The following is a 26,931-nucleotide window of genomic DNA, read 5'->3' as shown; positions in this document are numbered from 1 at the left end:
GAAACCTATTTACTATCTCTTGATATTACAGTGTAATAATCAAAGACAGAAGGAAATAGAGATGGAAGCTGTGGAAGAATGGATAGAGCTTCAAATAAGCTACCTTGTGGTGTTTATGGAGGGTAGAATTGGTAGAGCACCAAACTAGATGCTTTGTGGTGTTTATGGAAGGTAAAAGCACTTGATAAGGCACCTAGTAATATTTTTGTTCTGAATTGAAGTCTTGCTCAGATCCTTCCTAGCCTTTCATGATTCCTTTTCAAGGTTTATAAAAGAAGTCCTGAGTCAATAAAAGGTAGTGCTCTTGCATGGCCTACACCCTAATGACTGAAGTTAGTAAAAGAACACAGAAAAGACTGGTGCATGTATGGTTGTGTGCCGAAGAAGTTTGCTTCACAGCTACTTGGCTTGTGGTTCAGTCTTATTGTATAGCACCTCAGGCAAGTGTCTTCTATCATTAACATTATGAATAAAATTTGGTAGATTGAAACTGTGGAAATCCTTCGGAAGGACTATTTTTTGGTGTTGGGTTTTAGTCTTAATCTTTTGTCTGATTCAGTATCAATGCCACCTGGCTTTTGAGTGACTCTAGTGGAGCCTTCCCTCTGTTCCAAATACCAAGACCAAATCTCTAAGCTTCCCTTCTTCTAACTAAGTCATTAAAACAAACAGCTGTTTAATGAAAATCTGGAAAGATTTTGAAATGTTTATTGTTATCTTAATTTTATTGCTGTCAAATTGACAACAGGTTCTGTCACATGTCGCTCTCCTTTGCCAAAAAGTGATATTATTTGAAATACGACTAATATGGTACCATCACATCACTAAAGACCCAGCACTGCTAACAGTAATTGACACTTTTGTACAGTAAACTATCTTTCGTTTTCGTAAATTAAGAAGTGGGGGGTTCTGATAGAAAAATAAAAGAAAAAATAGTTCTGCAACAATATTTTAAAGAATTTATTCTAAAGGGTTGTTGCTATTTAGCCCCAGATCATCCTTGTCAAGCAGACCCCTAATTAATGTCCTCCAACCTTTTTTTATTCAAACAATTTACTTTACACTTTATTCAATTAGTCTTCTTTTCTAATAGTTATGCTCAGTGTTAACTGAGCATCGACATACGTACATACATACACACACACATACATGCATACATACACACATACATGCATACATACACACATACATACATACATACATAGTGCTACAGCTTATCGATCAGATAAACTGGAGCAAGCAAAGTTATGCGCTACATGTGGTACGTATAAGGTTTGAACTTCTAACAAGTCAATTAGTAATCTAGTACTTCTGTAACTTCATGGCCATTCTCAAAATAGCAGAATACTGAAACAAAAATATGAGATTTGGTTAAATTTTGTTTTTAAATAAATGATAATTTTCCCTTGTTCTGATTCAGTCATGAGTATTTAAGAAACTGAAATCAGTAGTGGGGAACGAGTGAAATGGACATAATATTGTTTTTTCAATACCATAAAACATGGCAATAAAATAAAAGTAAAATGTCTCATGGTTGCCATCTATAAGTTGAGCTTTGTTTCTAGAAATTGTAAACCGCTGATGCACTGGTCTGATACTGAAGGAATGTCTATTGTTAAACTGAGTCTAATGTTTCATATAGTCCTTATATTCTTAATCTCTACTCTGTCTGTTACTGTGGTCTGTAGACTGACCCTTTGAGCTTATAGTTAATAACATTTATCAACATGGATTACATGTTCATATTTCAATATTTTCATTATTAAGTAAGTCCCCCCCTCCTCCTCCATTTTTTAAATAAATAGTATTCCGTTACTATGGCAGACTGTGTGTGTGTGTGTTTTTATCAAGCTGTTAAGAATGGTTGTATGCATGTTTTTGTGTGTAAGAAATTTGTTCAACAGTCATGAAGATCTGAGTTTGTTATCACTGTACCTTGGCTGAAACCAATAAAAGAATAGACTGGCTGTTCTGACTAAGATTTGTAAAGTATTTTTGTATTTTTATATTGTAGGATGTCGCAGTTCATTTGTAAACATGGAGGCTAGATCTGTTGATGCTAAGATGCTAACTCGTCGTTGTATCATAGTACGACTTCGGGAGCTGACGGTGGTTAGCTACAGAAAGCTAGTAAGCCAGAATGTGGGTGCTGTGTTGGTTCTTCTACCTGACAACTTCACAAACATCACTGTTGAGGAGAAAGAGGTCAGTATTGATTAATTGTCTTTACTTTATCATATCAATCAAGGCAATAGAATGATCCAGAATTAATTAATGTTAATCTGATACTGAACAATCACAATCCAGTTCTAATTACTTATGGTTGTGACTTGGTATTCATCAGTTCTGATTCAGTTATGAGTACTCCCAAGATTTCAAGGGTTTGTTTCCTAGTTTAGTTCAAGAAGATATGGTATAAATCTCCTCATAAATAAGACACTGATATATTACAGATAATACTCACATATGATCTGGAACCTATTTCTCACAGGTGAACCTAGGGAATCTAGACAAGACAAAAAAAAAAATTGTTTGGAAACTATGAAATATCCTTTCATACTGTTTGACAGGACTTAATGAGTTGGAGGACTCTGCTTTGGCATGATTTCTATGGCTAGGTATTCTTTCTAATACCATCCACTTTACAGAGTATACAGGGTGCAGTTTTCATGACACCAACACAAGTGAAAATTACCTTGAGCTTGCATGACAAAGGGCCTAAAGTATTCCCTGTAGCTAAAGGAGAGTAAATGTGAGACAGTGCAATGATTCTGAGTAGGTTAGGAAGGGTAAAAAAGCAAGATGAGAGGAATGGATTTATAATTGTGGTAAGTGGAGAGAGTAACCGAGTATATACAAATTAGAATAAAGAGTATTATCGGGAGAAGAGAAAGGATTAGGATCAGGGGTTATTGAGAAAAGGGGAGAGAGAGTGGGAAGGGTGATAATTGGTTGCAGTGGATTTTAATTTAAAGTCTAACTATTTGCTGATAATTGCTAGTGGTTTGGCATTGATTTATAGTAATCTAGTGCTAGTTGGTACTAATCTAGTAGTATCTCAGTTATGAGGATTTAAGGATAATATTCATCTAAATAGTCTTTTTTTTGTTTTTTACAGCGGCTGTATGGCTTGGAAAGGGACCTTCTCTTGGAAGAAACTAATGTCCCTGTATTCTTTGCCTATGAGAGTGAAGCTCTATCCAATATTTACATAGATGTGAAGCATTTGTCAACTGGGGATCAGGCACCAAGTGCTCTCGAAGGTGAGTTGATGAGCTAGTGAATATTTTTTTTATAAATCTTATATTTTCCCTCCAGGTGTGTTCTTAATATCACTCACAGAACATTTTAATCAGTAATTCAATAAAAAATGAGCCTACTGTTTACTAGCAGTTTCTTCAAATATTGATAAAGGACAAAGTTAATTACATTGACTCTGATTACTTGCCTACTCACTACGTTATCTATGGGCCAATGAGGAATGGCAAATAAGAACTGAGGTATTTCGGATCGCAAGATTGCAAGACAGTGTGTGAGAGAAAATTGTGATGTCACAGGAGAGAAATGTGTTCAAATGGATGATGGTGCACTTGCTTTTAGTGATTCTGAAAAGAAAGAGGCTTGGAGAAGCCATTATGAAAGACTGCTGAATGTGGAGAATGAATGGGAGGAAGAGAGCCTGCCAAATGTTGACCCAGTAGAGGGACCAGCTATTCCAATAGACAGCTCCCTAGTAGATAAAGCAATTAAGAGTATGAAGCCAGGAAAAACCCCTGCCCATCAGGAATCACTGTTGAAATGCTTAAAGCATCTGGTGGTGTGGGCTATGGCATAGTCACCCACATTGTAAACCAGGTAGTACATAACGGAGTCATACCCAATGACTGGCGTAGCAGCACCATAGTTAACTGCTACAAGGGTAACGGTGATGCTCTAGATAGGAATAACTACAGGGGTATTAAACTGCTGGATCAGGTGATGAAGGTCACAGAGAGGGTCATAGTCCATCTCATTAGGGAGAGAGTTTACTTAGATGAGATGCAGTTCGGTTTTGTTCTGGGTAGAAGCACCACTGATGCCATATTCCTGGTTCGAGAACTGCAGGAGAAATACCTAGCTAAAGATAAACCCCTCTACTTAGCTTTTGTGGACTTGGAGAAAGCCTTTGACTGGGTCCCCCGATCCCTTATCTTGTGGGCATTGCGGAAACTGGAGATTGACGAATGGTTGATAAGGGCTCTACAGGCCCTATACAGAGAGGCCGTTAGTAAGGTTAGGATCAGCAATGAGTATAGTGAAGAATTCCAGGAAGAAGTAGGGGTCCACCAAGGTTCAGTCCTTAGTTCCCTTCTATTCATCATAGTCCTCCAGGCAATAACAGTGGAATTCAAGACGGGTTGCCCCTGGGAGCTGCTCTATGCTGATGACCTGGCCCTCATAGCAGAATCACTACCGGAACTAGAAAAGAAACTTCGGGTGTGGAAGCTAGGTTTAGAATCAAAAGGCCTTTCATCACACACACCATCAGGTAGGTGGCCCTGCTCGATCTGTAGAAAAGGTGTAAGTAGAAACTCCATAAGATGTACCCAGTTTAAGCTATGGACGCATAAGAGGTGCAGCAACATCAAAGGAAAATTAACCAAGATGATAGCTTTCGTGTGCAGCAGATGCACAGGGACAATAGACACCACAGATACTCAGAAAACAGATTCCATCACACTCCAGGGGAAGAAACTAGAAGTAGTTGATAGTTTCCGCTACCTGGGTGACCAAGTTAGTAGTGGAGGTGGATGCTCAGAGAATGTCACCACTAGAATACGAATAGCCTGGGCAAAGTTTAGAAAGCTTCTACCCCTACTGGTGACAAAGGGTCTCTCGCTCAGAGTGAAAGGTAGATTGTACGATACATGTGTGCGAACTGCCATGCTTCACGGTAGTGAAACATGGGCTGTGACTACAGAGGGCATGTGTAGGCTTGAGAGAAAAGAAGCTAGCATGATCCGCTGGATGTGTAATGTCAGTGTGCACACACAACAGTGTAAGCGCCCTGAGAGAAATGTTGGAGATAAGAAGCATCAGATGTGGTGTGCAAGAGAGACGTGTGGTGGTATGGTCATATACTGCAGATGGATGAGGAGAGATATGTGAAGAAGTGCCACTCCCAAACAGTTGAAGGTACTCGGGGGAGAGGTAGATGACCTTCGAACGTTGGGCCTCACAGAGGCAATGACAAAAGACTGAGATCTCTGGAGATATGCTGTGACTGCAAAGACCCGACAAATAATGTGAGTTCATGGCTGTTTCCTGCACCAGTTTCGCATAGCCCAAACCCATCCAAAGTACCTTGGATTGCAGAATGACCTGCTGTGCTTACCTTGGATCGTAGGGCGACCTGCTGTGCTTGAGGAGACCTATTGAGTCAAGTACATCAACATCAACATCAAAATAAATATCAAATGGAAATTGTAGTTGTGATACCTGTGCTGGTGGCACGTAAAAAAGCACCATCCGAACGTGGCCGATGCCAGCACCGCCTTGACTGGCTTCTGTGCTGGTGGCACGTAAAAAGCACCAACTGATCGTGGCCGCTGCCAGCCTCCCCTGGCACCTGGTACATAAAAAGCACCCACTACACTCACAGAGTGGTTGGCATTAGGAAGGGCATCCAGCTATAGAAACACTGCCAGATCAGACTAGAGCCTGGTGCAGCCTCCTGGCTTCCAAGACCCCAGTCAAACCGTCCAACCCGTGCTAGCATGGAAAACGGACATTAAACAATGATGTTGATGATGATGATGATGATAATTTTATGTGCCATCAGGGCAATGGACAAGAGAGACAATACAAAGACAGACATAGTGTGGGGGTTTACATACAATGAAATGATAAAAGAAAAAAGTAGAAAGTATATATGGCATACAATAAAACAAAGAAGAGAAGTATACATAATATACAACAGTTAAAAAAAATAACATGGGCCAACAAAAAAATCATTTTCTCTGTTGTCAAAAAATTTGAACTTGAACTAAGTTTTTTGACAGACTGAATCCCAAAATGACACATTTATTACCATCATGTTAAGATTTTAAGATATTGGATCCATAGAATTTTATTGTTTTTGCAATAAAGCAGCTTATGAAGAACAAGGTATAAAATAGAAAGACAGAAATTGGTTTTTCTTCAAAACCAGAATGTTTTCTTAAAATTCTCCTGAAAAACTAGTAAAAATCTTGAAATTTCTACAGACAAATTACATCATTGTTTATACCTAATTTCTCTTTCGGATAATTTTCTTGAGTGCTGAACATCAGGAAGATCATGAGGCAAGTTTCAGCAGTAGTCCACCATCACATGATACTTTTGTTCTGTTGATGAAAACATACTCGCTGTTTTGTCGCAAAGATTTTCAGGGAATTTATCAAAGTGGCTGTGAAGACAGTGCAGCTTTATGCTCATAGTGAATGCATGGTCTGTCTTTATCCAGAACTTTAACAAACTGTTTCATAATGCCAGGTTTGATATGGAGTGGAAGTAGGATGGTTTTTCCAGTTGAACTAAAGGCTCTTCAACCACATTAAAAGTCCCTGGAACTAATATTTACTGCAGTCATTCTTTGATCACCCAATGTTTTTCCCTGGCTCTGTTGTCCCACATACATAAAATATTGACCAACTTTAAATCTACACATATCATCATCTGATGATTATGGTACTTAATTTTCTCTAGCACTGCATATATTTCCATTATGAAGCAGAACAGATTTCATATTCCTTTTCGGGCTATCACTAAAAAAGGTATCAGTCACTTGCATTATATTCTGTGAATCCCATTCTCTGAAGCAGTCCCTCAATGTTTGTGCAATACACTAAATCATTCTTTTCTGTGAAGAAAAGAAAAAATTCAGCATTCCTAGCAACAGGAATGGCAACCAGCTGTAGAACAATACTTTAGCACATTTTCATCTAACCTATGGAAAAACAGATGTAAAAGAACGAAGTACCTTTCAAGTAACAGACTGGAGTTCTATTGTGTATTGACATGTCATTGCCCCAACAGTAATGTCTAGATATACCACAGTATTGCCACACATCATCAATCACCATCATTGATTAATGTCCACTTTTGCATTCTTATAAAGGTGAGATGGAATTTGTTGTGGCAGACTTTCTACAGCTGAATGTTCTTCTTGACTCTAACCCTCATCTATTTCCAAACAAGATAGTATTTCTCCATGGGTCAGACATGTTTTTACAGAAGACTGGAAACAAAGGACATTGTTTGATGGTGACACTCATCTACAATTTTCATACAATGTCAAGACATAACACATGTGCACACACATGTGATGGGCTTCTTTCAGTTTCAGTCTACCAAATTCACTTACAAGACTTTAAGGGCAATAACAAAAAATACTTGTTGAAGTTGCCATGCTGTGGGATTAAACCTGAGACTACATGGTTGAGAAGCAATCTTCTTAACCACACAGCCACTCCATTAGCTTAAAATTACAAAATAATGCTAGCGGAGGCAAGGTGAGCTTAGAGGTGTCTGATTCAAATTCATTTTAAGTATTTTGTACATTTCATCCTTTCTATAATGTATAGACTTCAGATGATATAGGAATGTTTGCCAAGATAGACTAGTGTGTTGTCTAGGTATCACTTCCTCTGTCAGCTATTTAACATCAGGGAACTTGAACTAAAAACTAAAAGCTGTTGATCATTAGAACTTGGTTTTACATAATAAGATTTAGGAAATAGAAGTTTTAAAGTTTCAAAATAGAATACGAAACTATATTACAAATGTGTTAAGGTATAAAATGAATTATTATTGAATTAAAAAGTAGAAAAAAAACAACTTTTTCAACAGTATCTGAATTGTCTTAATTTCATTTCTTTAATTTTTTTTACCTAGCCTTGTTAAGTGCTGCTTCAGCAAATGGTTTCCAGATGGTGGTTAGTGGAGCTCAGGCTAAAGCTCTCCCAGATTTTCAAATCACTAACATTCAGGTATAGAAATATAACCCTTCTTACTCTTCTACTGCTTCCTGTTATTGCAGTGCTGCAGCACCACCATCACTTTTGTTTCTGTTTTTTTTCCTCTTATGTTGTTTATTAATGATATTTTTTGAATACCATTATTATTGTTCTTATGTCTATTTTCTCTTGGTGACATGGATTGGACAGGGCTTTTTAAGGCTGAATGCACTTTTTGATGCCTGCCTTTTCAGTCATCTCTAAAGACATACGGGAATACTGTGTACATATTCAAGAAACAAGAATGCATGCAGTATAGCTAATTGTACTCCACCACACACACACACACACACACACACAAAATAAATGACAAGGGAAGAAGAAATTAGGAGATGAACTATATGATGCAATGCACTCATAATTGAGTGCTTGTGTATGACCTTATAGCTTTATTGGACTGTCAAGAATTGAATGCAATTTTATTTAGAAAAGTATATATATTTAAGGAAAAGATTACTGGTAAAAATATAAAAATGTCAGAAATGGAGTATAGAGTTAGAAGGGTAAAGCCACTCCCAGAAATATGTAGATTTGGATAATTTTGTGTATATATATGTGTATGCAGATAGGCATAAGGTAAAAACCTATATAAATAACTATTTTATATACATACATAAAACATAGAGACAGAACATGTTTATTAAAACACATTGTACATATGACTGGTCATAATAATCCAGACAGAATAAGAGGATGGAGACAGATAGAAAGTGGCAGAATCCAAAAGCCAGAGAAAGGGAAATCAAAAGCCATTTATGAATGTGTAAAACTGTCTACATAAGGATTCTAGTCAGACTGACAACTAAGAGACTAGTCCAATGGCAAGCAAGTTCTTGGTATATAGATAAAAAGTGTATACACATAGAGAGAAAGCATGCTGGTATACATATATATTCACATACATACATATATATATATATATATATATATATATATGTGGCGGTGCCCCAGCATGGCCACAGCTCGTGAGCTGAAACTAGAATCAATCAATCAATATATATATATATACATACACACACACACACATAGATATATACTCACACACACACATATACAGGGTGCATCAGTTTTTTTAGGTCATTTGTATGAATTTAGAAAAAGATGCATAGCTCATCAAATAAAACGTATTTGAAGACAAATTGTTACAAATAATCTTAAGAATTCTTTTATCTTGCCTGTTCATTGAATCCATTGTTAGCATCAATGACTACTTCAATATGGGGTGAGAAATGCCCAAACCAGATGATTTTTTATCTATTTTGAATATAATGCTGGTTATGGCAGACTTGAGAGATTGTATGGTGTTATAGGAGTGTTGACTGACCTCTCTCTTGACAACAACCCATACATAATAGTCCATTGGATTGAGGTCTGGTGAGCTAGGAGGCCATGTGTCCGAGAGAACATGATCATGAAGATTGGTACACATCCATGCTTGGGTTGTCCTAGCCTTATGCAACAGCACAGAATCTTGTTGGAAGACATATGGTCTTCTGTTGCATACTCTGTCCATCCAGGACCTCACAACTTTCTCCATCACCTCTGTGGCTCCATTGGCTACAACTGTCTGACTATGCCAAGATCACACAGCTTGTGACATATCATACCATGCTCAATTTTACCAAAGTCTTTTGCAAGGTCAATATATGTCACAGGCTATTCGTTCCATGACTTTGCTGGTGTGTGAGGTCAGAGAAAAAGCCATATAGTTTTTACCTTCTACTGTGCTTCATCTTTATGGATAGGGCATACTATTCTCTCCTTCAATTCCTCTAGGAGCTTAACACTTGCAAGGATGTTCTTTAAGAAAGAGCTGCAGTGGTTTTGCTAGGACTCATTTGCATGATTTGAGAAAGATTGCTGGAAATCCATCAGGGCCAGCAGCTGAGTTTGTCTACCTCATGGCCAGTATTACATTTTCTTCTTTGATGTCAGTGTAATATATTTTTACATCCTTTCTTGTTACAAGTGTAGTGGCAAAGAACTCCACTGGTTTGTTCACTTGCCTGTGTCCTAACAGGGTAGTGAAGACACTTTTGAACTGTTTATTCAGTATTTCACGTATCCTCATTGGGTTTCCTGTGAGGGAGCCATCCTTTTATAACTCGATCTTCTTTATCTGCTCTCTCTTTTTCATGGGATTGGTGCAGACTTTTCTCAGTCTCCATCATTGTTGTTTTCAAGCAGGTCTTTTCAGTATTTTGGAAATGTTTATTTTAGCGGTTTGCAGTCTTTGTCTGTTGTCTCATGAATTTTCCTCTCCCTCAGGATCTCATTCTTGTATGTGTTGGCACAGATTTGTAGCATATGGCTTGCATTATGGACATGAAATGTTTAAATTTCATGTTGATGTGTGGTGTGGCAAGATGTTTAGACCAATACTGTTTGAGGATTTCTTTCTGAATCAATTTCCAGTTTGCTTTATGAAAGTTCAGACTGGAGTAATTTCAGGAGCTTTATATAGGTTGTATGTCTGCAGCTTCTGTTGGTCCATACATAGTCACCTCTATCATATTGTGATCTGAGACTAATGTCAGTGTCACTTGCATGTTATGGATAATATGCATATTGTTTGTGAAGCAGAGATCCAGTATATTATTTGCCCTAATTGGTTGGAGCACAATTTGTTCAATGAATAAAGCATTGGTAAGCTTGAGCAGCGGCTCCACCTGTGCATTTCGGTTATGTGTTATTCCTGGGAATGTGAGACACTTGGGCCATCCCACACTGGGGAAGTTGAAGTCACTTCCAAGAAATACACTGATGTGTTGTTCCAATTTGGTGAGAACTTCAATTGTGAACTTCTATTGTGAGGCAGTCTTCAAACTTGCTTGTGTTATTTGAAGCATCCAGTGGGTGATATGTAGTACATATAACAATATCAAGTTGTCTTGTATATAATTTGAGTGTCACATACTGAATTTGAATATAACAACAGGATCTACAGCATGAGATCCTCACAGATGCATACTGCAACTCCACCATGGTTCCTTTCTCTTCTGTCAGTTCATAATTCAACATACTTCAGTACCTCCTATATCAGGTCTATGATGCATTTCCATGAGTGCTATACACAGAGCTTGATTGCATACAATAAGGTCTCTCAGAAAAGAGATTTTTGTTTCTTTCAGGTGCAACAGATATCTGATATTCAGTAGAAATATTAATGTGATGCATGTGCTGGTGTTAGTGGTGGCCATCTTGTATCTATCAACTGTGGTGGCATTCGTATGGTGATGGGTGTGGTTCCAAGTCTGTGTTTGACATAGCCAGATCAGCTGCTGCACAATCTTTTGTGCTATGTATAAAAAAGATTTTTGTTCAGCTGTTGCCCTTTTCACATGTGTGTGAAGCTGGTTGTTTGAAGTAGCACACACTATGCCTACATATCATCTTTTAGGGGCATACAGTGAGTGATTTCTTCTTTGGTGCTTCTCTTTTGTGCTTCTTCTGGAAAGAAGTTCTAGTCCAGGCCCATGCAGGTTTGGCAGCGCTTTGGATGTGCAAAATGGCAGTTTGCACCATTGTCTCTATGTCAGTAGTTTTCTTGCAGGTAAAATCTGCATATTTTGCCACTTTTGTATCTCCTATTTCTTTTTCCCACAATGTTGGTCTTCTTTTGTGCTCCAAAGTTTGTTTTTTCTTTTATTTTGGAGGTTTCGCTTGAAACTCCATGTAGGGGCAGCCCGGGTTGTTTTTTGTCACGTTTTATCTTGGGGGATTTACTTTTTTTTTCTTTTACTTTTTCTTGTTGCTCTTGGTTGTTTCTGGAAGCTTTTGTTTTGTTTTCAATTTGTTTTTGTGTACATTTTTCAGCCCCTCATTTCTCTGACTGTCTACAGTGGTGGTGGAGGAAGGGCCAGTGTCATTGATGTTCCCTTCTTTTGAAGGCCTTTTGATCATAGCTTTGGCTTTTATCTTTTGAGGGTTTACTGGGCCAAGGAGACTTTTCTTTTTCATGTCACCGTCTCTATCATTGTTATCCTTGCTGCAATTATTTCCCAGAACGGCATCTAAGATGTTGATGTGTGCTTATAATCATTTTTAGTGCCAAATTTTGATGTCTTTGTTCACTCATTTCCTGTCTTTCTTGATGCCTAAATGTGATGTTGTTATTGTTATTGTTCTCCTCCTTTTACAGGGTCGGTTGGCAGGGTACGGTATTGAAGAACAGTTGCCCAGTGTCATCATAGTTGCTCATTATGATTCTATGGGTATTGCACCAGTAAGTACACCCTAACTATTTTCATTGTCATTATTTTTGCTTTTATCTGTAACATTGTATTTTCATTTTAGTGTAGTTGCTGTTTATGATTGTCCTGATTTCTGATCGAAGGTGTTCTATTCATGACCATGTATATGTATTTACAAAATTGTGTTCACGTTTATACGAATGTCTAGATACAAATATTTTGTTGTCAATATTTTTACATATTGTAAGACAGTAAACTATTGGGATTGTTAGCACACCAGGCAAAATGCTTGGCAGCATTTCGTCTATCTTTACATTCTGAGTTCAAATCAATTGCAGTCAACTTAACCTTTCATCCTTTCAGGGTCAATAAAATAAGTACCAATTGAGCACTGGGGGGCAATGGAATTGATTTACCCCCTCCCCTGAAATTGCTAGCCTTGTGCCAAAATTTGAAACCAATATTCTTACATATTGTCTTGTAATTTACTTAATACCTACAGCCTACATTTTGTATATTTGCACAGCACATACCCAGGTAAGGTGTGATTTAGCTCCTATATCTAGTGGGTTAAATGACCTCAAAGTGGTTGCCCTGCTGGCTTGTGTTGTGTAATAAATGTTTGATATTTTCTAAACCAGTTATTAATTTAATAGATTTGTTCCACTTCATTGAGCAAGCCAGTCAATTATATGGGAACTTGCTTTGCAGCTGTTTTTATAGTTGTTGTACTGAGTAGTAACAGCTGGAACAATGGTTTGAAATAGTACATTGTTGTACTATTGAACTGTACTTTTTCTGACAATTTACTCCATGTATCTGGTACGACATACAAGTAGTAACATCACTAGATGTTGTCATTTCTGTGTTGTACCACACATGAATAGCAACATTACTAGATGTTGTTGCTACTGTCTGGTACCATACAGAAGTAGGAATATCACTAAGTGTTGTTATCTTCGTTGTATCACATATAAATAGCAACACTAGATGTTCTCTTTGTCAACATTATTGTTCCATGCTTTACCTGACTGTCTGAAGTTTACAACACAATGTCAATATAACTTCCCATCTACCATTCTCTCTCTCTCTCTCCACAATATTTTTGATTCTATATCCAGTTTACCTATCAAATTTTAAAACTCAAATATGAAATAAAGTGAATTTACTCCAACTTTGCCTTATTGCTTTAATATTTTACCTTTCAGGGTTTGTCTGAAGGAGCTGATTCCAATGGAAGTGGAGTAGTTACGCTTCTTGAATTGGCTCGTCTTTTCTCCAAACTTTACACCAATTCTCGAACACATGCAAAGTATCCTTTTCTGTATATTGGAGTTGACACAATGTTTCATTCTCAACAGTATGGTCAGCATCAGTCTGCTTATGTGTGAAGTGCACCATCTTACTGTGTTTTACTGTTATCATGTCCTCTTTTTGGTACTGGCATGTTTTAAATGGGTTGTTACAGTTTGTCATTATTCAGAGTTACTGTCCGAGATACAACAGGAACATGTCTCACTCCCATGTTTCCCATTTTAGCATGGTTTTTACAATTGGATGCTTTTTTCTCATACCAACTAATTTACAATGTGTACTGGGTGTATTTTAATCATGGCACCAGTACTAGTGAAGTTGTCTTCTCAGTTTAATGCACTCTTCTATATATATTTCTATATTTTACGCAAAGGGCATCTCTAGGTACACAAAAGTAGCCCAACTAAGAACCCAAGCAACATGACAGTTCTCAGCTTTCATTGGTTTTTATCAGTGAAATCGATATGTGTGAAATTTACTTACCTTCCTCAATATGATGTAAGATGATGAACAAAACAACCAATAATACTGCAATGTGTATATAGTAACAAGATTAAAGTGTCTATAGTTACGGGATTACAGTGTGTATATAGTAGCAAGACTACAATGTATGATGAGGAATCAAAAGTTATCCACACTTTCGCCATAACATACTTTTATTATCATTACACTGCTTACACTGTAAAGCCAGAAAGAAAAATGACGCAATCAGGCTCAAACTTCTATCACATGACCAGAATAGTACCAACTATAAGCACACGTGCACAGAAGGCAGTATGACAATAATAAAGATATGTTATGGTGGAAGTGCAGATAATTTGACTTCCCTTCGTGTCTATGCTAACAAGGTCACACTGTATATATTATTAACAAGATTACAGTGTACATAGTAACAAGATTATTGTGTTTTTAGTGACAGGACTACAGTGTATCTATTGTAGCAAGACTACAGTATGTCTGTAGTTACAAGGTTACAGTTTGTTTATAGTAACAAGACTACAGTGTGTGTGTGTGTGTGTATCATGATGCAGTGCTTGGGCCCATTGAATCCTGTCAAACCACCAACCTATGCCTTTATGGAAACATGGACATTAAATGTTAATGATTTATATATATAAAACACTGTGAACTAAACAACATTAAACCATGTATATACAAGACACACTGATCTAAACAATAACAGTACGGTATGTATAAATAAATCACTAGACTCCTGCTGTCTTAGTCCACCTCGGAGTGTTGTCTTTCAGTAGTTCTCATTTATGATTCACATCCCACAGAGTCTACTTTGACCTCATAAGAATAAAAATTATACTGTTCTTCTTGGTTAATGTTCTGTATGTATATAGTACAATGCTAGGGACATAATAAAACATAAAAAAATAAATAAAAGAGGCACATTGGCTGAAATCCATTTCTTTTGAACAGTGGTAGGCTGGTGGTGCTATTGAATTAGTTATACAATAACACCCACCCTTACCTTGTAAGTGTCAGTGGGTTTTTTTTTTCTTTGAAAGAAAGATGGAGTTTTTCCTTATATTTTTATATTTCCCTGTATTAGAAATCAGTTGGTATTAACCTTTTTGTTACCATATTTCTGTTGAAATACATTGATTTTGTTTCAATTAAAATATAAAGTAATAAAAGAATTTATTAAAATAACTAGTAATTAATTTAGTGTTTGGAACATAAATTTACTGAGTAGTAACAGCTGGAGCAATGGTTTGAAATAGCCCAATGTTGTGCCATTGAACTGTTCTTTTTCTGACAATTTACTCCATGTGACTGGTACGACATACAAGTAGTAACATCACTAGATGTTGTCATTACTGTATTGTACCACACATGAATAGCAACATTACTAGATGTTGTTGCTACTGTCTGGTACCATATGGAAGTAGGAATATCACTAGATGTTGTGTTACAGAAACAGGAGTGGTATCAAGCAGACTTGTATTAAAAGAGATAAAGAACATTTCACAAAGATATCTTGATAAAATGTGATTGTTAGTAAAAGCTAGGCTTTTGAGGTTTTCTTTTTGTAATTTTGAGTTTATTATGTTGCTTTAATCATTACCATATATTCCTTGATCAAGCAATAGATATAATTTGGTGTTTTTATTGACTGGTGGTGGGAAATTTAACTACCAGGGGACTAAACGCTGGATTGAAGACAGTCTTGAATCAACTGGTAAGTTACATACATAAACATAGGTAATTTATACTGTCCTTGTTTGTCCCCTCTGTCTTTAGCCCCTTGTGGGTAATAAAGAAATAGGTAGTAATAACGGATGTTCTTATTCCTTAGATGGTTATTCCAATCGCTAACTCTACTTACCTTATATATATACATACATACATACATACAGATATGTTGATGCAAACATACAGTCTGCCTTTCATTCTGAGGATGAGGCCCTTTGTTACCAACAGAGTTAGGAGCTCTCTGATCTTTGCCCCATCTATTTTTATTCTCGCAACTACACTCTCAGAGCATCCACCTCCACAACTGACTTGGTCACTACCTCTAGCTTACCCACCTTGCATTTGATGGAGTACATTTGTAGTGTTTATTGTACCTGTGCACCTTTCATACACAAAAACTATTTCCTTGTTAACCTTCCTTTGATATTGCTGCACCTCTTATGTGTCCATAGCTTACACTGAGTACATCTTATGGAGTATCTACCTATGCCTTTTCTACAGATCAAGCAGGGCCATCTATCTCAAGGAATTTGTAATTTGTCTGCTTTCTTACTTACTAAGACTTTGGTTTTTGCTGGATTAACTCTAATGCCATTCGATTCTAGACCTTGCTTCCACACCTCAAATTTCTTCTCTAGTTCTGGAAATCATTCAGCTATGAGAACAAGGCCATCAGTATAGAGGGGCAGCCCATCCTTAATTCCTCTGTTATTGCCTGGAGGACTATGATGAACAAGAGGAGCTGAGGACTGATCCTTGGTGAACCCCTACTTATAACCTAAATGCATCACTATTCTCGCTGCCAGCCCTCACCTTCTGACAGCATCCCTGCACATGCTTTGTACAGCTCTCACCAACCACTAGCATGGAAAGCAGACGTTAAACGATGATGATGATGATGAAAGCAAAGGACCACTGATGCAGTCACAGGAGTGTGACGAGAGAACTCTGGCCGAAATAAGATTAAGCTTAATGTAAAAAATAAATAACGCTGAAGCAAAGTAACACCAAATATATAGTGCGTGTGTTTTTATTGGCTAAACTGGCAAAATGACCATTCCTAAATACAACAATATCTGTTTCAACACACGATTTCACATCAAAAATCTTGCAAAACAAATATATAAATGTAACATATATATTTATAAGATGATCAAATAACAATGTGGAGGTGGAAAACTGGAATAAGCACAGCCTGTTTTCAATTGTCCTTATTTCCCACTCACCACCTTATCATCACCTCTCTCTTTCTCTGTCTAGTAAGTTTTTCTCTATCTTTCTCTCTCACTCTGTCTCATTCTGGTATCCACTAGATATGTTCAGACACATTAAACACATGGGGATGGTGAACGTCCACATTAATGATATATATTCTAATATTATTTATTTCAGATAACAACCAGTTAACAGATGTGGCCTATGTGCTATGTCTTGATACCATTGGCACTGGTAACACTTTGAACTTACATGTATCTAAACCACCCCGAGAAGATAGTGCTGGTGGAATTTTCTTAAAAGTAGGTAGTTTTTTTTTATCTGTTCGTACACTAAATTTGCAAGGAATCTTTAAATCTCTTAAATTATTATTTACATTGTTTGATGACTTTTCTGGAATTGAATACAAAACATATTGCTGTGCACATTTGTTGGTATAATGGATTGGGAAAAGAAAATTATGTGTTCATCAGTGCAAGCATGAGTCTAGGATTGTTTCACAACTATGTGTTAGATCTTGTGTTCATAGATACTGTAGAGAAACCTGTGTGTGTGTTTATTTTAAAATGTGTCTGTGTATCTTTAGACATCTTGATATTGACACTGCTTGAGCAGTAGTTATGTTTGTGTCCTGCATACATGGTCTGATCAATAAGTATCCGGACTGTTGCCATAGTAGCGAAACTAAAGCAAGAAGAGTGAAGCTGCTTGGCACAGATTGACCTTGAACTCTGCTGTGCATACACACTAAGTTTTAACGTTCTAGCTCACTTTCCCGGTTTATAGCAGTGCTTGGAAGGGACATGTGTAGCATGTGATCATCGCATTGACCATGATAGAAATTTGAAACGAAAATCTGCATCAAATTTTGCCAAAAGAGGCCTATGCAAAGTTTTCAAATGCAATCCAGATCTTGTACTACTGAAACCCAAGTGTCTTCTTGGTCAGTTGAAAGTAGTTTTGGCACAAACTTGGCAGACATGTGTCTCATACTCAAATCTTCAATGATAATGGACTGAACTGAACTGTAACTAATCTGCACATCCTCTGATAACTCATGAATGGTTATTCAACGATTTCCTCTTACAGCTGCACGCACATCTGCAATGTTTTTCTCAGTTCTGCTGGTTGCAGATCTCCCAGAACGTTCATCAATATCAGCATCTTTTGGGCCATCTTGGAAATGTTTGAACCACTCGTACACTTGTGTGCAACTTATACATTCTTCTCCATACACTTTGCATAGGCCTCTGAGCAGGTATTGCCATGACAACTTCCTACCAAGCACTGCTGTAAACAGCGGAAGTGAGCTAAAATGTTAAAACTTAGTGCACATGCACAGCAGAGCTCAAGGGGAATTTTTGCAAAGTGGCAACAGTCCAGATACTTATTGATCAGACCGCCTACACAAGAAGTCTAGTAGGTATCTTCAACATATCTTCAGCATGTGAAGATATGGGATCAAGCACTTTATTTGAGGAAGAGTATCCAGTTGGAGAATACTGCCTCAAGAAATATTTTCTTATGCCAACATGGGAAATGTAGACATTAAAATTATTTGTATTTGACGTTACATTTATTTTAAATACATATCAATCTGTTATTGTTCACAACTGTTTTAAAAATGTGAATCCTTGAATTTAATTGCTTGAAATTCAAAAAGTTTTATTATAAAATTTCATTTATCTTACTTTAGTTTTTTCCTCTATGTATGGGTGATGCATTCAAATTTTGTGTGTGTTTGTGTGTTCTTCTGTTTTTAATTATTTAAATTCTTCCTCTGAAGAAGGAGCTGGTTTCAAACAAAGATACAAAGCTCCATCATTCTAATGTAGATAACAAAATAAAATCACATTTTAAACTTTAGGAAAGTCATGCATATTTCTACTGTTCTACTTGCAGATTGTACTTATAATGTTTGTGTTAGTTGGGTGATTTCTTTTCTGAAAACCCTAATCCAGATTGTTACTTAGGAATTTACTCACAAAACTAAATGTGCTAAGTAATATTGGTATAGATGTGAATTTATAATTTAAATATAGTAGCTGAAGGTTTTGAAGCAGTTGTTCATAGTTACCCTCTTTGTCTCTGATTTTCAAAGAGAAATTCACATAAGCAGGCCTCTATGATGCTTCATACTTTTTCTTGTTTGCCCCGGACAACATCCATCTTGATATGTTTACACTTGACATGTTTAGATGGGAATGTTCCACCAGTATTCCTTGTGTGGATGTTTGTGTATGTATTCTATATATTTATTCCAGGACAGTCTTTTTTCTGAATGGCACTGTATATTGTTCTTGCGACAATATCAGTCACATAGGAAGGTAGTACCTTGATGATATTTACTGGCAGCTATTAATCATGTGTGTGATGCCTTCCACAGAAATATGAAATTTAGACAAGGTCTAAATTTCTAGTTGCATCTTGGAGCTTCAAGGGCTTCGCTGTCTCTTTGTTTATTAGGTATTTTGTAGCAATCTCTTGTTTTTATGAACAGCAATGAACACTGAATGTTTACCAAATTTCTTCAGTTTGAGCTTCTGAGCTAAAATTTTATCAGGTCTAGAGAAAATACTGGAGTGCGTAATCTCTTGAATGTATTACTCTCTTGAATTGGCTGTAAGATTTATTGACTTAAGGAGCATGATACATTCAGAAGAAATGTTGGTGCGTGACTTGATAAATTTGCATGGATAATTTGACTATTTTACCTGATTACCTTATCTTATATTAAAGTGTAATTATGATTTAATATTGACAGTGATAAGTGAGTTTAGGGTTATCATTACACATATAGTCAAAAGCAGCTTTCTTCACATGACTTCCTGGTTCTTATAATTAGGGTCTGTAGGAAAAAAGCTCAAACCACACTGTAGCCATTTTGTAGGTGATACAATAACATTGTAGTGAGTAGGTCTCCTACAAGCTCTCAGTTTATGGCTGTCCTTTTTTTGTGGCAACTCTGCAAATTTCATTTTCTTTTGATTTTTTTTTTTCCCCCTCAACACCACACTTTATTCTTAAATTCTCTCTATACCAGAATTTAGAAGAAATTACCAAAAAATTTTTCCCTGATGTGCAATTTAAGATGATACACAAAAAAATCAACTTGGCTGAGGACACTTTAGCCTGGGAACATGAGAGATTCAGCATAAAGAGACTGCCAGCGTTCAGTCTTTCCCGACTGGATACACACAAGACAACAGAGAGGGCAACTGTTCTCGATGTTAGGTAAGTAGAAAATTTGTGCATGGCTCTCTCTTTCACCTCTTTCACAGAACCAATGATGAATATTTTAATTAAACAGCATACAATGATAGTAGTGCTAATGTTTAATCCAATTATGATAATCTGACCACTGTACCATAACCTAACCAGGATATCTTAATCCAGCTCTAACCCCCTGACTTTTATCCTACTAATATAACTCAAACATACTTACCCTAACTTTTGTACAATAGCTCAATTTATAAGCTAATCCAACATTGATGGTTGGATATAAATACTTGTTTAATAACAACAATCATCTTCATGATTAGTGTCAAAAAAGGCAAAAAAACCCTTCAACTGGGAAGGAGTAATAGTATTGATGGGGGAGATGGCTTTCTGCTTGTTGAGAGGGACAGAGATAGGCATCTTGCTGTAGATACATGGAAAGGAAAGGAGAATGAGTTAGAAAGTAAGATAAGGAGACTAATAGTGCAGAGATGATAGCAAACATTAGTAGGAATATACCTTTGAGAGGCTTTGGAGGTGGTAAAATTAGGCAAAGTGATATAGAGATTTTGGGTGGGCAGGTTAGAAGTGCCTGTAGCAAATGATGGAGAGAAACCTAGGTGAGGTTCGAGGGCAGGGGTTGTAGTAGATATGTGAGGGCATTGAGGGTGACAGCAGAGAAGCGAGATGTTAATGATGGAGAACAGTACAGAGGGAACAAGGCACAGAAATGTGATTGGTGAAGACAGTAATGAGAATTGGAAGTGGTTCTGAGAAGTGATAGGTGTTAGGAGATGATATGTGGAATGGGGGAAGGATGACAGGGAAAAGAGGATGGTTGTGGAGCAGAACCCCTCATGGACAGGCATTACTAGGGTGGTTTTTAGAATATCGATTTTGCTGTGGTGAGTGAGTGCCAAATAGACTCAGTGTCTTGAGATCGGCCTACAATACTTAATTTTGCTTGAGAAAAAAAAAATGGTCTTACCTAATCAAAACCTGAAAGACTGGGGAATTAAAATAATGAATTGAAATAATAAGTTTTAGCAAATCAAAACAATGCAAATTGTTTTGAAGATTTAGCAAATGCTAAATAGATTACTGTTAATAAGCTGTCTGTTTATACATATGAAACATTTTTTGTCAAATTGATGTCACGATGGCTTGTGCAAAAAATGCTGAAATTTTACGATTTTTGAAAAATCAATGCTGACTAAAAATCAATTCCAAGTGTGTAAGTGACCACATGGACATAAACCCCACACATGTGTTAAGTTTTATCAAGGTCTGTTGGATAGTCTTGGAGGAGTTAAAGTAACAAACACACAAACTTTCCATTTATTATTATAGATATATCTAACCTCCCTATTTCTATCTGTCTTAGCTGCTATTTCCTACAATGTAGTTGGCCTTCTTTCTTGCCCACTTCCATCTGGAGACCTATATAAACCTGTCTTGCTTATGTGGTGCCTAAATTTTTACACTGCTTACTGTTATCCTGCACCACATATGTCCCCCTAAGCTAAGAAAATCTCTCTTCTTTTAATTCCATCATTCATCTAATAATACTAATCTAATTTTCATATCGCTTGCTTAATTTTACAATATTCCCTCTTGTAGTGTTTTATTCACAATGTCATATCATATTTTGTTAGTTTACAATAACTTTCATATTGCTTGCTTTAATTTTAGAATATTTCTCATGTAGTGTATTATTCATGATGTCTTTCCATATTTTGTTAGTTTGCAATTTCTCCACGGTCAAGTTTTTCCTTCTGTTGCTTTCTCTCTCTTTCTCTCTGTGAATGTTATTTTCCTGCAATCCAGTTACCCACTTTTTCCTTGTTTCCTTATTTTGTGTTTGAGTGAGTTCTCCGGGCTGACTAACTGACCGACCTCCCTGTTTCTTCGTGATGCATCCACCCCCACCACTTATACTTGAAATCTCTCTTATACTGAAAATCTCCTATTACACCAGTAACCTCCCCTTCTTATATATATATATATATATATATATCGCATGGCTCAGTGGTTAGAGCGTCGAGCTTACGATCGTGAGGTTGTGAGCTCGAATCCCGGACCGGGCTGCGTGTTGTGTTCTTGAGCAAGACACTTTATTTCACGTTGCTCCAGTTCACTCAGCTGTAGAAATGAGTTGCGACGTCACAGGTGCCAAGCTGTATCGACCTTTGTCTTTCCCTTGGATAACACTGGTGGCGTGGAGAGGGGAGGCCGGTATGCATGGGTGACTGCTGGTCTTCCATAAAACAACCTTGCCCAGACTTGTGCCTCAGAGGGTAACTCTAGGTGCAAACCCATGGTCACTCATGACCGAAGGGGGTCAGAAGAGGAATATATATATATATATATATATATATATATATATAATGCATGTATATATGTATGTATATATTTATGTGTGTAAATATATACTCTATTACTTCTTTACTCATTTCAACCATGCAGTTGTAGTCATGCAGGAGCACCACTGTTTTTCTGATTTCCTCAGTATGGGGGTGTTTCACATCATCACTCCTGTATGTGCCTTTGTCCCAGCTGTTGGTCTATTTGGTGTATAAGGGAGTTTGATTCTGTTGCTTTTGCCTGCACATCATGTTGGGCTATTGGTTCATGTACTATTGTGGCGAGGAGGATGTCTGGTTCCTTTTTGAAGACATCTACTTCCATCTTATGCAGATTTCTTAATTTTTCTGGCAGGGCATTGAAGAGTTGTGGGCCTTTGAACCATAGACTATTGCAGTACCTGATCCGGAATTTAGACAGAGTGAATTGTATCTTTGGTACAATACAATGGTGGCCAGTTCTGGCATTTGTATAACACTCGATGCTGAAATTAGGTACTAGCCCTTCAGAGTTTTCCATAAGTAGATTGTTACATACTTGGCATGCCTTTGCTCCAGGGAGTAAAATTGCAGTTTTCTCAGCCTATTCCTGTAGCTCATCCACTGCCATTTCAATTTTTTTAATGTATGGTGTTGGACTGCTTCAGGCTCCACTATTAGTATGGTACTATGTGGTGACCATAACTGGGAGCAGTAGTCCAGGCAGCTGAGAACAAATTTCCTCCACAGGGTCAACATAGCTTCTTGGTCTCTAGTCTTAAAGAACCTTAGTATCCATCCTGCCAGTTGTCTGCACTTGTGTGGGAGTAAACTATAATCCAAATAATAAGACAAAGAAATCCTTTAACACTTCTTTAATGATTTGCATGAAAGTTGTAGTAAAAGGTTTCTTTGTCTTCTTATTTAGATTATATACACACATATATACATAATATATGACAGGCTTCTTTCAGATTCCGTTTACCAAGTCCACTCTTAAAGCTTTGGTTGGCCTAGGGCCATACAATGGGACTTGACCTGAATCCATGTGCTTGGGAAGCAAATTTCTTACCACACAGCCACACCTGCACCTAAACACTGTTCAATAATCCAGTATTAGGAGATGCAACACTGTTTAACAAAAGCTATAATTATATTAACAATAAGAGGATACTGCTCAGAGATGTCACTATCAATCAGTTGAACATTTCATGAGAATGCTTTGTTGATTTTGAATCTTGTCATAAGAAGCCCAGAAGGAAAATATTTTTAAAAAGTCAGACAATTTTATCAACTCTCCCATGCACACATGCATGCAACATATTGATAAAGAAAACAAACCAGTGATAGAGACTATATGGCTGCACACCCAGCTAGTAATAACAGCAAACCACCCTCAAATCACTTCTTACCATCTTAAAAAGGGGTAAAATGCATCAAATAATATAGTCCAAGGTACAAATATCTGTAAAAAGATGAGATGGTCAAAGTTTGAATGTGTGCATAACTTCAGAATTTACTATTTTCTATATGAAGTTAATGGAAAAGTATAATATTTAAAACAGCCACCTATTGCCTCTCTTTTCATCATACAGTACATATCTTCCGTTTACCATCACTGCTAATCATTATTGAACAATCTTTTTTTTTTTTTATGTTTAGGTCTCGAGTTGACACCAGCGTACTCAGCCGTAATATACAAATAATAGCTGAAGCACTTGCTCGTCATATTTATAATTTGACAAACCAAGGCCAGTTTCGTTTGTTTACAGATGGTCTGGTAAATATCTTTTTTTAACCTTGCTATTATTAGAATGTAAAATTTTAAATACTCGTTTTTTTTTTTTTTTTTCATGAATCTTATATGATACTGTTGGCGTAGAACTGTAGGAACTTGTAAGTTGACTAAGTGATATTGATAATCATTATTATTATTTGAAATGTCATGGATGTTAGAATTGGTTCAGTGTCAGATTAGTTCATTTACTGACAATGATATTTACTATTATTGCAGTAATGAGCTAACAGAATGGTTAGTGTATCAGACAAAATGCTTAGCATTTTCCCTAGTTTTGTACATTTTGAGCTTAAATATTGCCTTTCATCCTTTTGGGGTCTATAAAATAAAGTACCAGTCAGTACAGGGTGTGATGTAATCAAGTTGTCCTATCCTTTTCCAAATTTCTGACTTTGTGCCAGAATTAAAAAAGAACTATTATTGTTACTATTATTAAGGTAGTGAGCTGGCAGTCATTAGCATATTTAAGAAGGTGATAGCATTTCTTCCAGCTCTTTACATTCTTAGGGTTAATGTTTTCAAGTACACCGGCACAAAAAATTGACCTTTTTTTTTTAAAAAAAAATTTTTTCAGTGGATTCCTATGTTTTTGATGATGGAGATTCTGAATATGCCAAAAACCATTTTTTCAAAATTTTGAATTCCCCCCTCCCCACCTTAAATTTAAAAATTTTAATTTTTCGAATTTTTTTTTCTATTGACATGGAAACATGGAAATTAAGAATATGGAAGAAAAAAAAATTCATGTCAAATTTTCTGTGAGGAAACTCCAAAATTGATTCATATGCCCCTCACCACTTCATCCCGCTGTCTAAAAGTGAAAATGAACAGCTTGTGTGTGTGTGAATGAACAGAGAAAATATGCTAGAAATAACAGCCAAATCTCACATAAACGGACCCCTCCACCCCTTTAGATAGAAAATTGTTTTTATGGAATCCCACGTTTTTGGTTATGGAGATTCCAATTCTGAAAAATATTGTTTGTAAAATTTCAATTTTTCAAGGAAAAAAGGAATTATCCCCAACCCCTTCTCTTGCACAAACTATCTTGAAGCCTATTGGTCCTGAATCAAAAGACGGTTGAAGCATATTACTGGATCATCGGGCAATACGAAATGGTCTTGTGTCGACGAATCTATGTATCAAGAAATGTATGGATTTAGGGCGAAGAAAAATTTTCAGAATTTCTATACATTTCTCAAACACATTGCCGAAGTTTATCCCCACTAAATTCCAACAGTTGTAAAAAAAAAATTAACACTTTCATTTCACTTTGTCATATTACTGTGGGATATTACTCTGAAAGAAATCTTTGCAGAAAAGTGAGTAGATTGATTACATATTTCTTTCATTATGTTATCACAGTTTTGTGAGATTTGGCTGTTATTTCTAGCATATTTTCTGTGTTCATTCGCACGTGCACACACACACACAAGCTGTTCATTTTCACTTTTAGACAGCGGGATGGACTGGTGAGGAGTGTATGAATCAATTTTGGAGTTTCCTCACAGAAAATTTGAAATGAATTCTTTCTTTCCCCCATATTCTTAATCTCCATATTTCCCCAAAGTGAGGGAATATGCATTAACATTGGAAAGAGGTGACTAGTAAGTGATTATTATTATGGTGGTGAGCTGGCAGCATTGTTAGCATGCCAGGCAAAATGCCTAGCAGCATTCTATTTTGAGATCAAATCCCTCCAAGGTAGACTTTACCATTCGTCCTTTTAGGGCTGATGAAATAAGTACCAGTTGCACACCGGGGTCAAAATAATTGACTACCACCCTCCCCAAAATTTTAGGCCTTGTGCCTACAGTAGAAAGGACCCCCCCCCCACTTTCTACTGTAGGTACAAAGCCTGAAATTTTTGGAGCTGGGACTAGTTTAATTAAATTGACCCCCCCACCACCAATGCTCAATCAATAAAATAAGTACCAGTTAAACACTAGGGCCAATATAATCGGCATCCCCAGCCCTCAAAACAGCTGGTTTTGTGCCAAAATAAATTATTAAGGCAGCAAGCTGACAGAATTGTAAGCACACTGGGCAAAATGCTTAGTGGCATTTCATCTATTTTTGTTTTCTGAGTTCAAATTCCACCAAGGTTGACTTTGCCTTTCATCTTTTCAGGGTTGTTAAAATACCAGTTGAACACTTCATGTTCCTCCAAAATTGCTCAATTTGAAATTAATAATTATTATTTTGTAACACAGTATGGATATAAAATGCTGATTTTTTTTGTTTTGGTTTTTTTTTTCTTGTCATTTTAACTATGAAGATCTTAGACTGAAAATACTTCTAAGAATATGTTCTTTTCTAAGAAGAATAGTTTTTGGAGCACTTGCATGTCTATCTTGTAGTCAATTGTTGCAGGGACTAATCTTGATAATCCAATGATAACTGGTACTTCTTTCACTTTTATTGTTGGGTATCTCCACTCTTTTGATATCATCATCATCATCATCGTTTAATGTCCACTCTCCATGCTGGCATGGATTAGATGGTTTGACTGGAGCTGATGGGCCAGAGAGCTGCACCAGGTTCCAGTTTGATTTGGCATGGTTTCTACAGCTGAATGTCCTTCCTACCACCAACCACTCCAGGTGTGT

At 36.8% G+C, this 26,931-nt stretch overlaps 1 protein-coding gene and 1 long non-coding RNA gene across 2 annotated transcripts in view; one reads left to right on the top strand and one right to left on the bottom strand.

Moving 5' to 3' along the window:
* The window catches only part of LOC115214764 (nicalin), a 61,837-nt gene that overhangs the window by 24,050 nt on the left and 10,856 nt on the right, over window positions 1–26,931 (top strand). Inside the window, exons 2-10 of the mRNA XM_029783788.2 lie at window positions 2,015–2,205; window positions 3,119–3,263; window positions 7,915–8,009; window positions 12,178–12,261; window positions 13,438–13,541; window positions 15,646–15,734; window positions 17,141–17,265; window positions 20,007–20,197; window positions 24,187–24,304. Coding sequence (XP_029639648.1) covers window positions 2,015–2,205; window positions 3,119–3,263; window positions 7,915–8,009; window positions 12,178–12,261; window positions 13,438–13,541; window positions 15,646–15,734; window positions 17,141–17,265; window positions 20,007–20,197; window positions 24,187–24,304 — 1,142 coding nt within the window. The remainder of the gene's footprint in view (window positions 1–2,014; window positions 2,206–3,118; window positions 3,264–7,914; window positions 8,010–12,177; window positions 12,262–13,437; window positions 13,542–15,645; window positions 15,735–17,140; window positions 17,266–20,006; window positions 20,198–24,186; window positions 24,305–26,931) is intronic.
* On the bottom strand, window positions 9,397–25,719 carry LOC118764512. Its single transcript, XR_005000323.1, has 3 exons — window positions 25,550–25,719; window positions 9,709–9,712; window positions 9,397–9,407 (listed from the first exon to the last, which is right to left on the bottom strand). It is a non-coding gene; the product is annotated as an uncharacterized LOC118764512 (long non-coding RNA).

Source organism: Octopus sinensis, linkage group LG8, assembly GCF_006345805.1.
Source record: "Octopus sinensis linkage group LG8, ASM634580v1, whole genome shotgun sequence".
Taxonomy (NCBI): Eukaryota; Metazoa; Mollusca; class Cephalopoda; order Octopoda; family Octopodidae; genus Octopus; species Octopus sinensis.
Note: the sequence above shows the minus strand (reverse complement) of the source record. Positions and strands in the feature narration are given on the sequence as shown.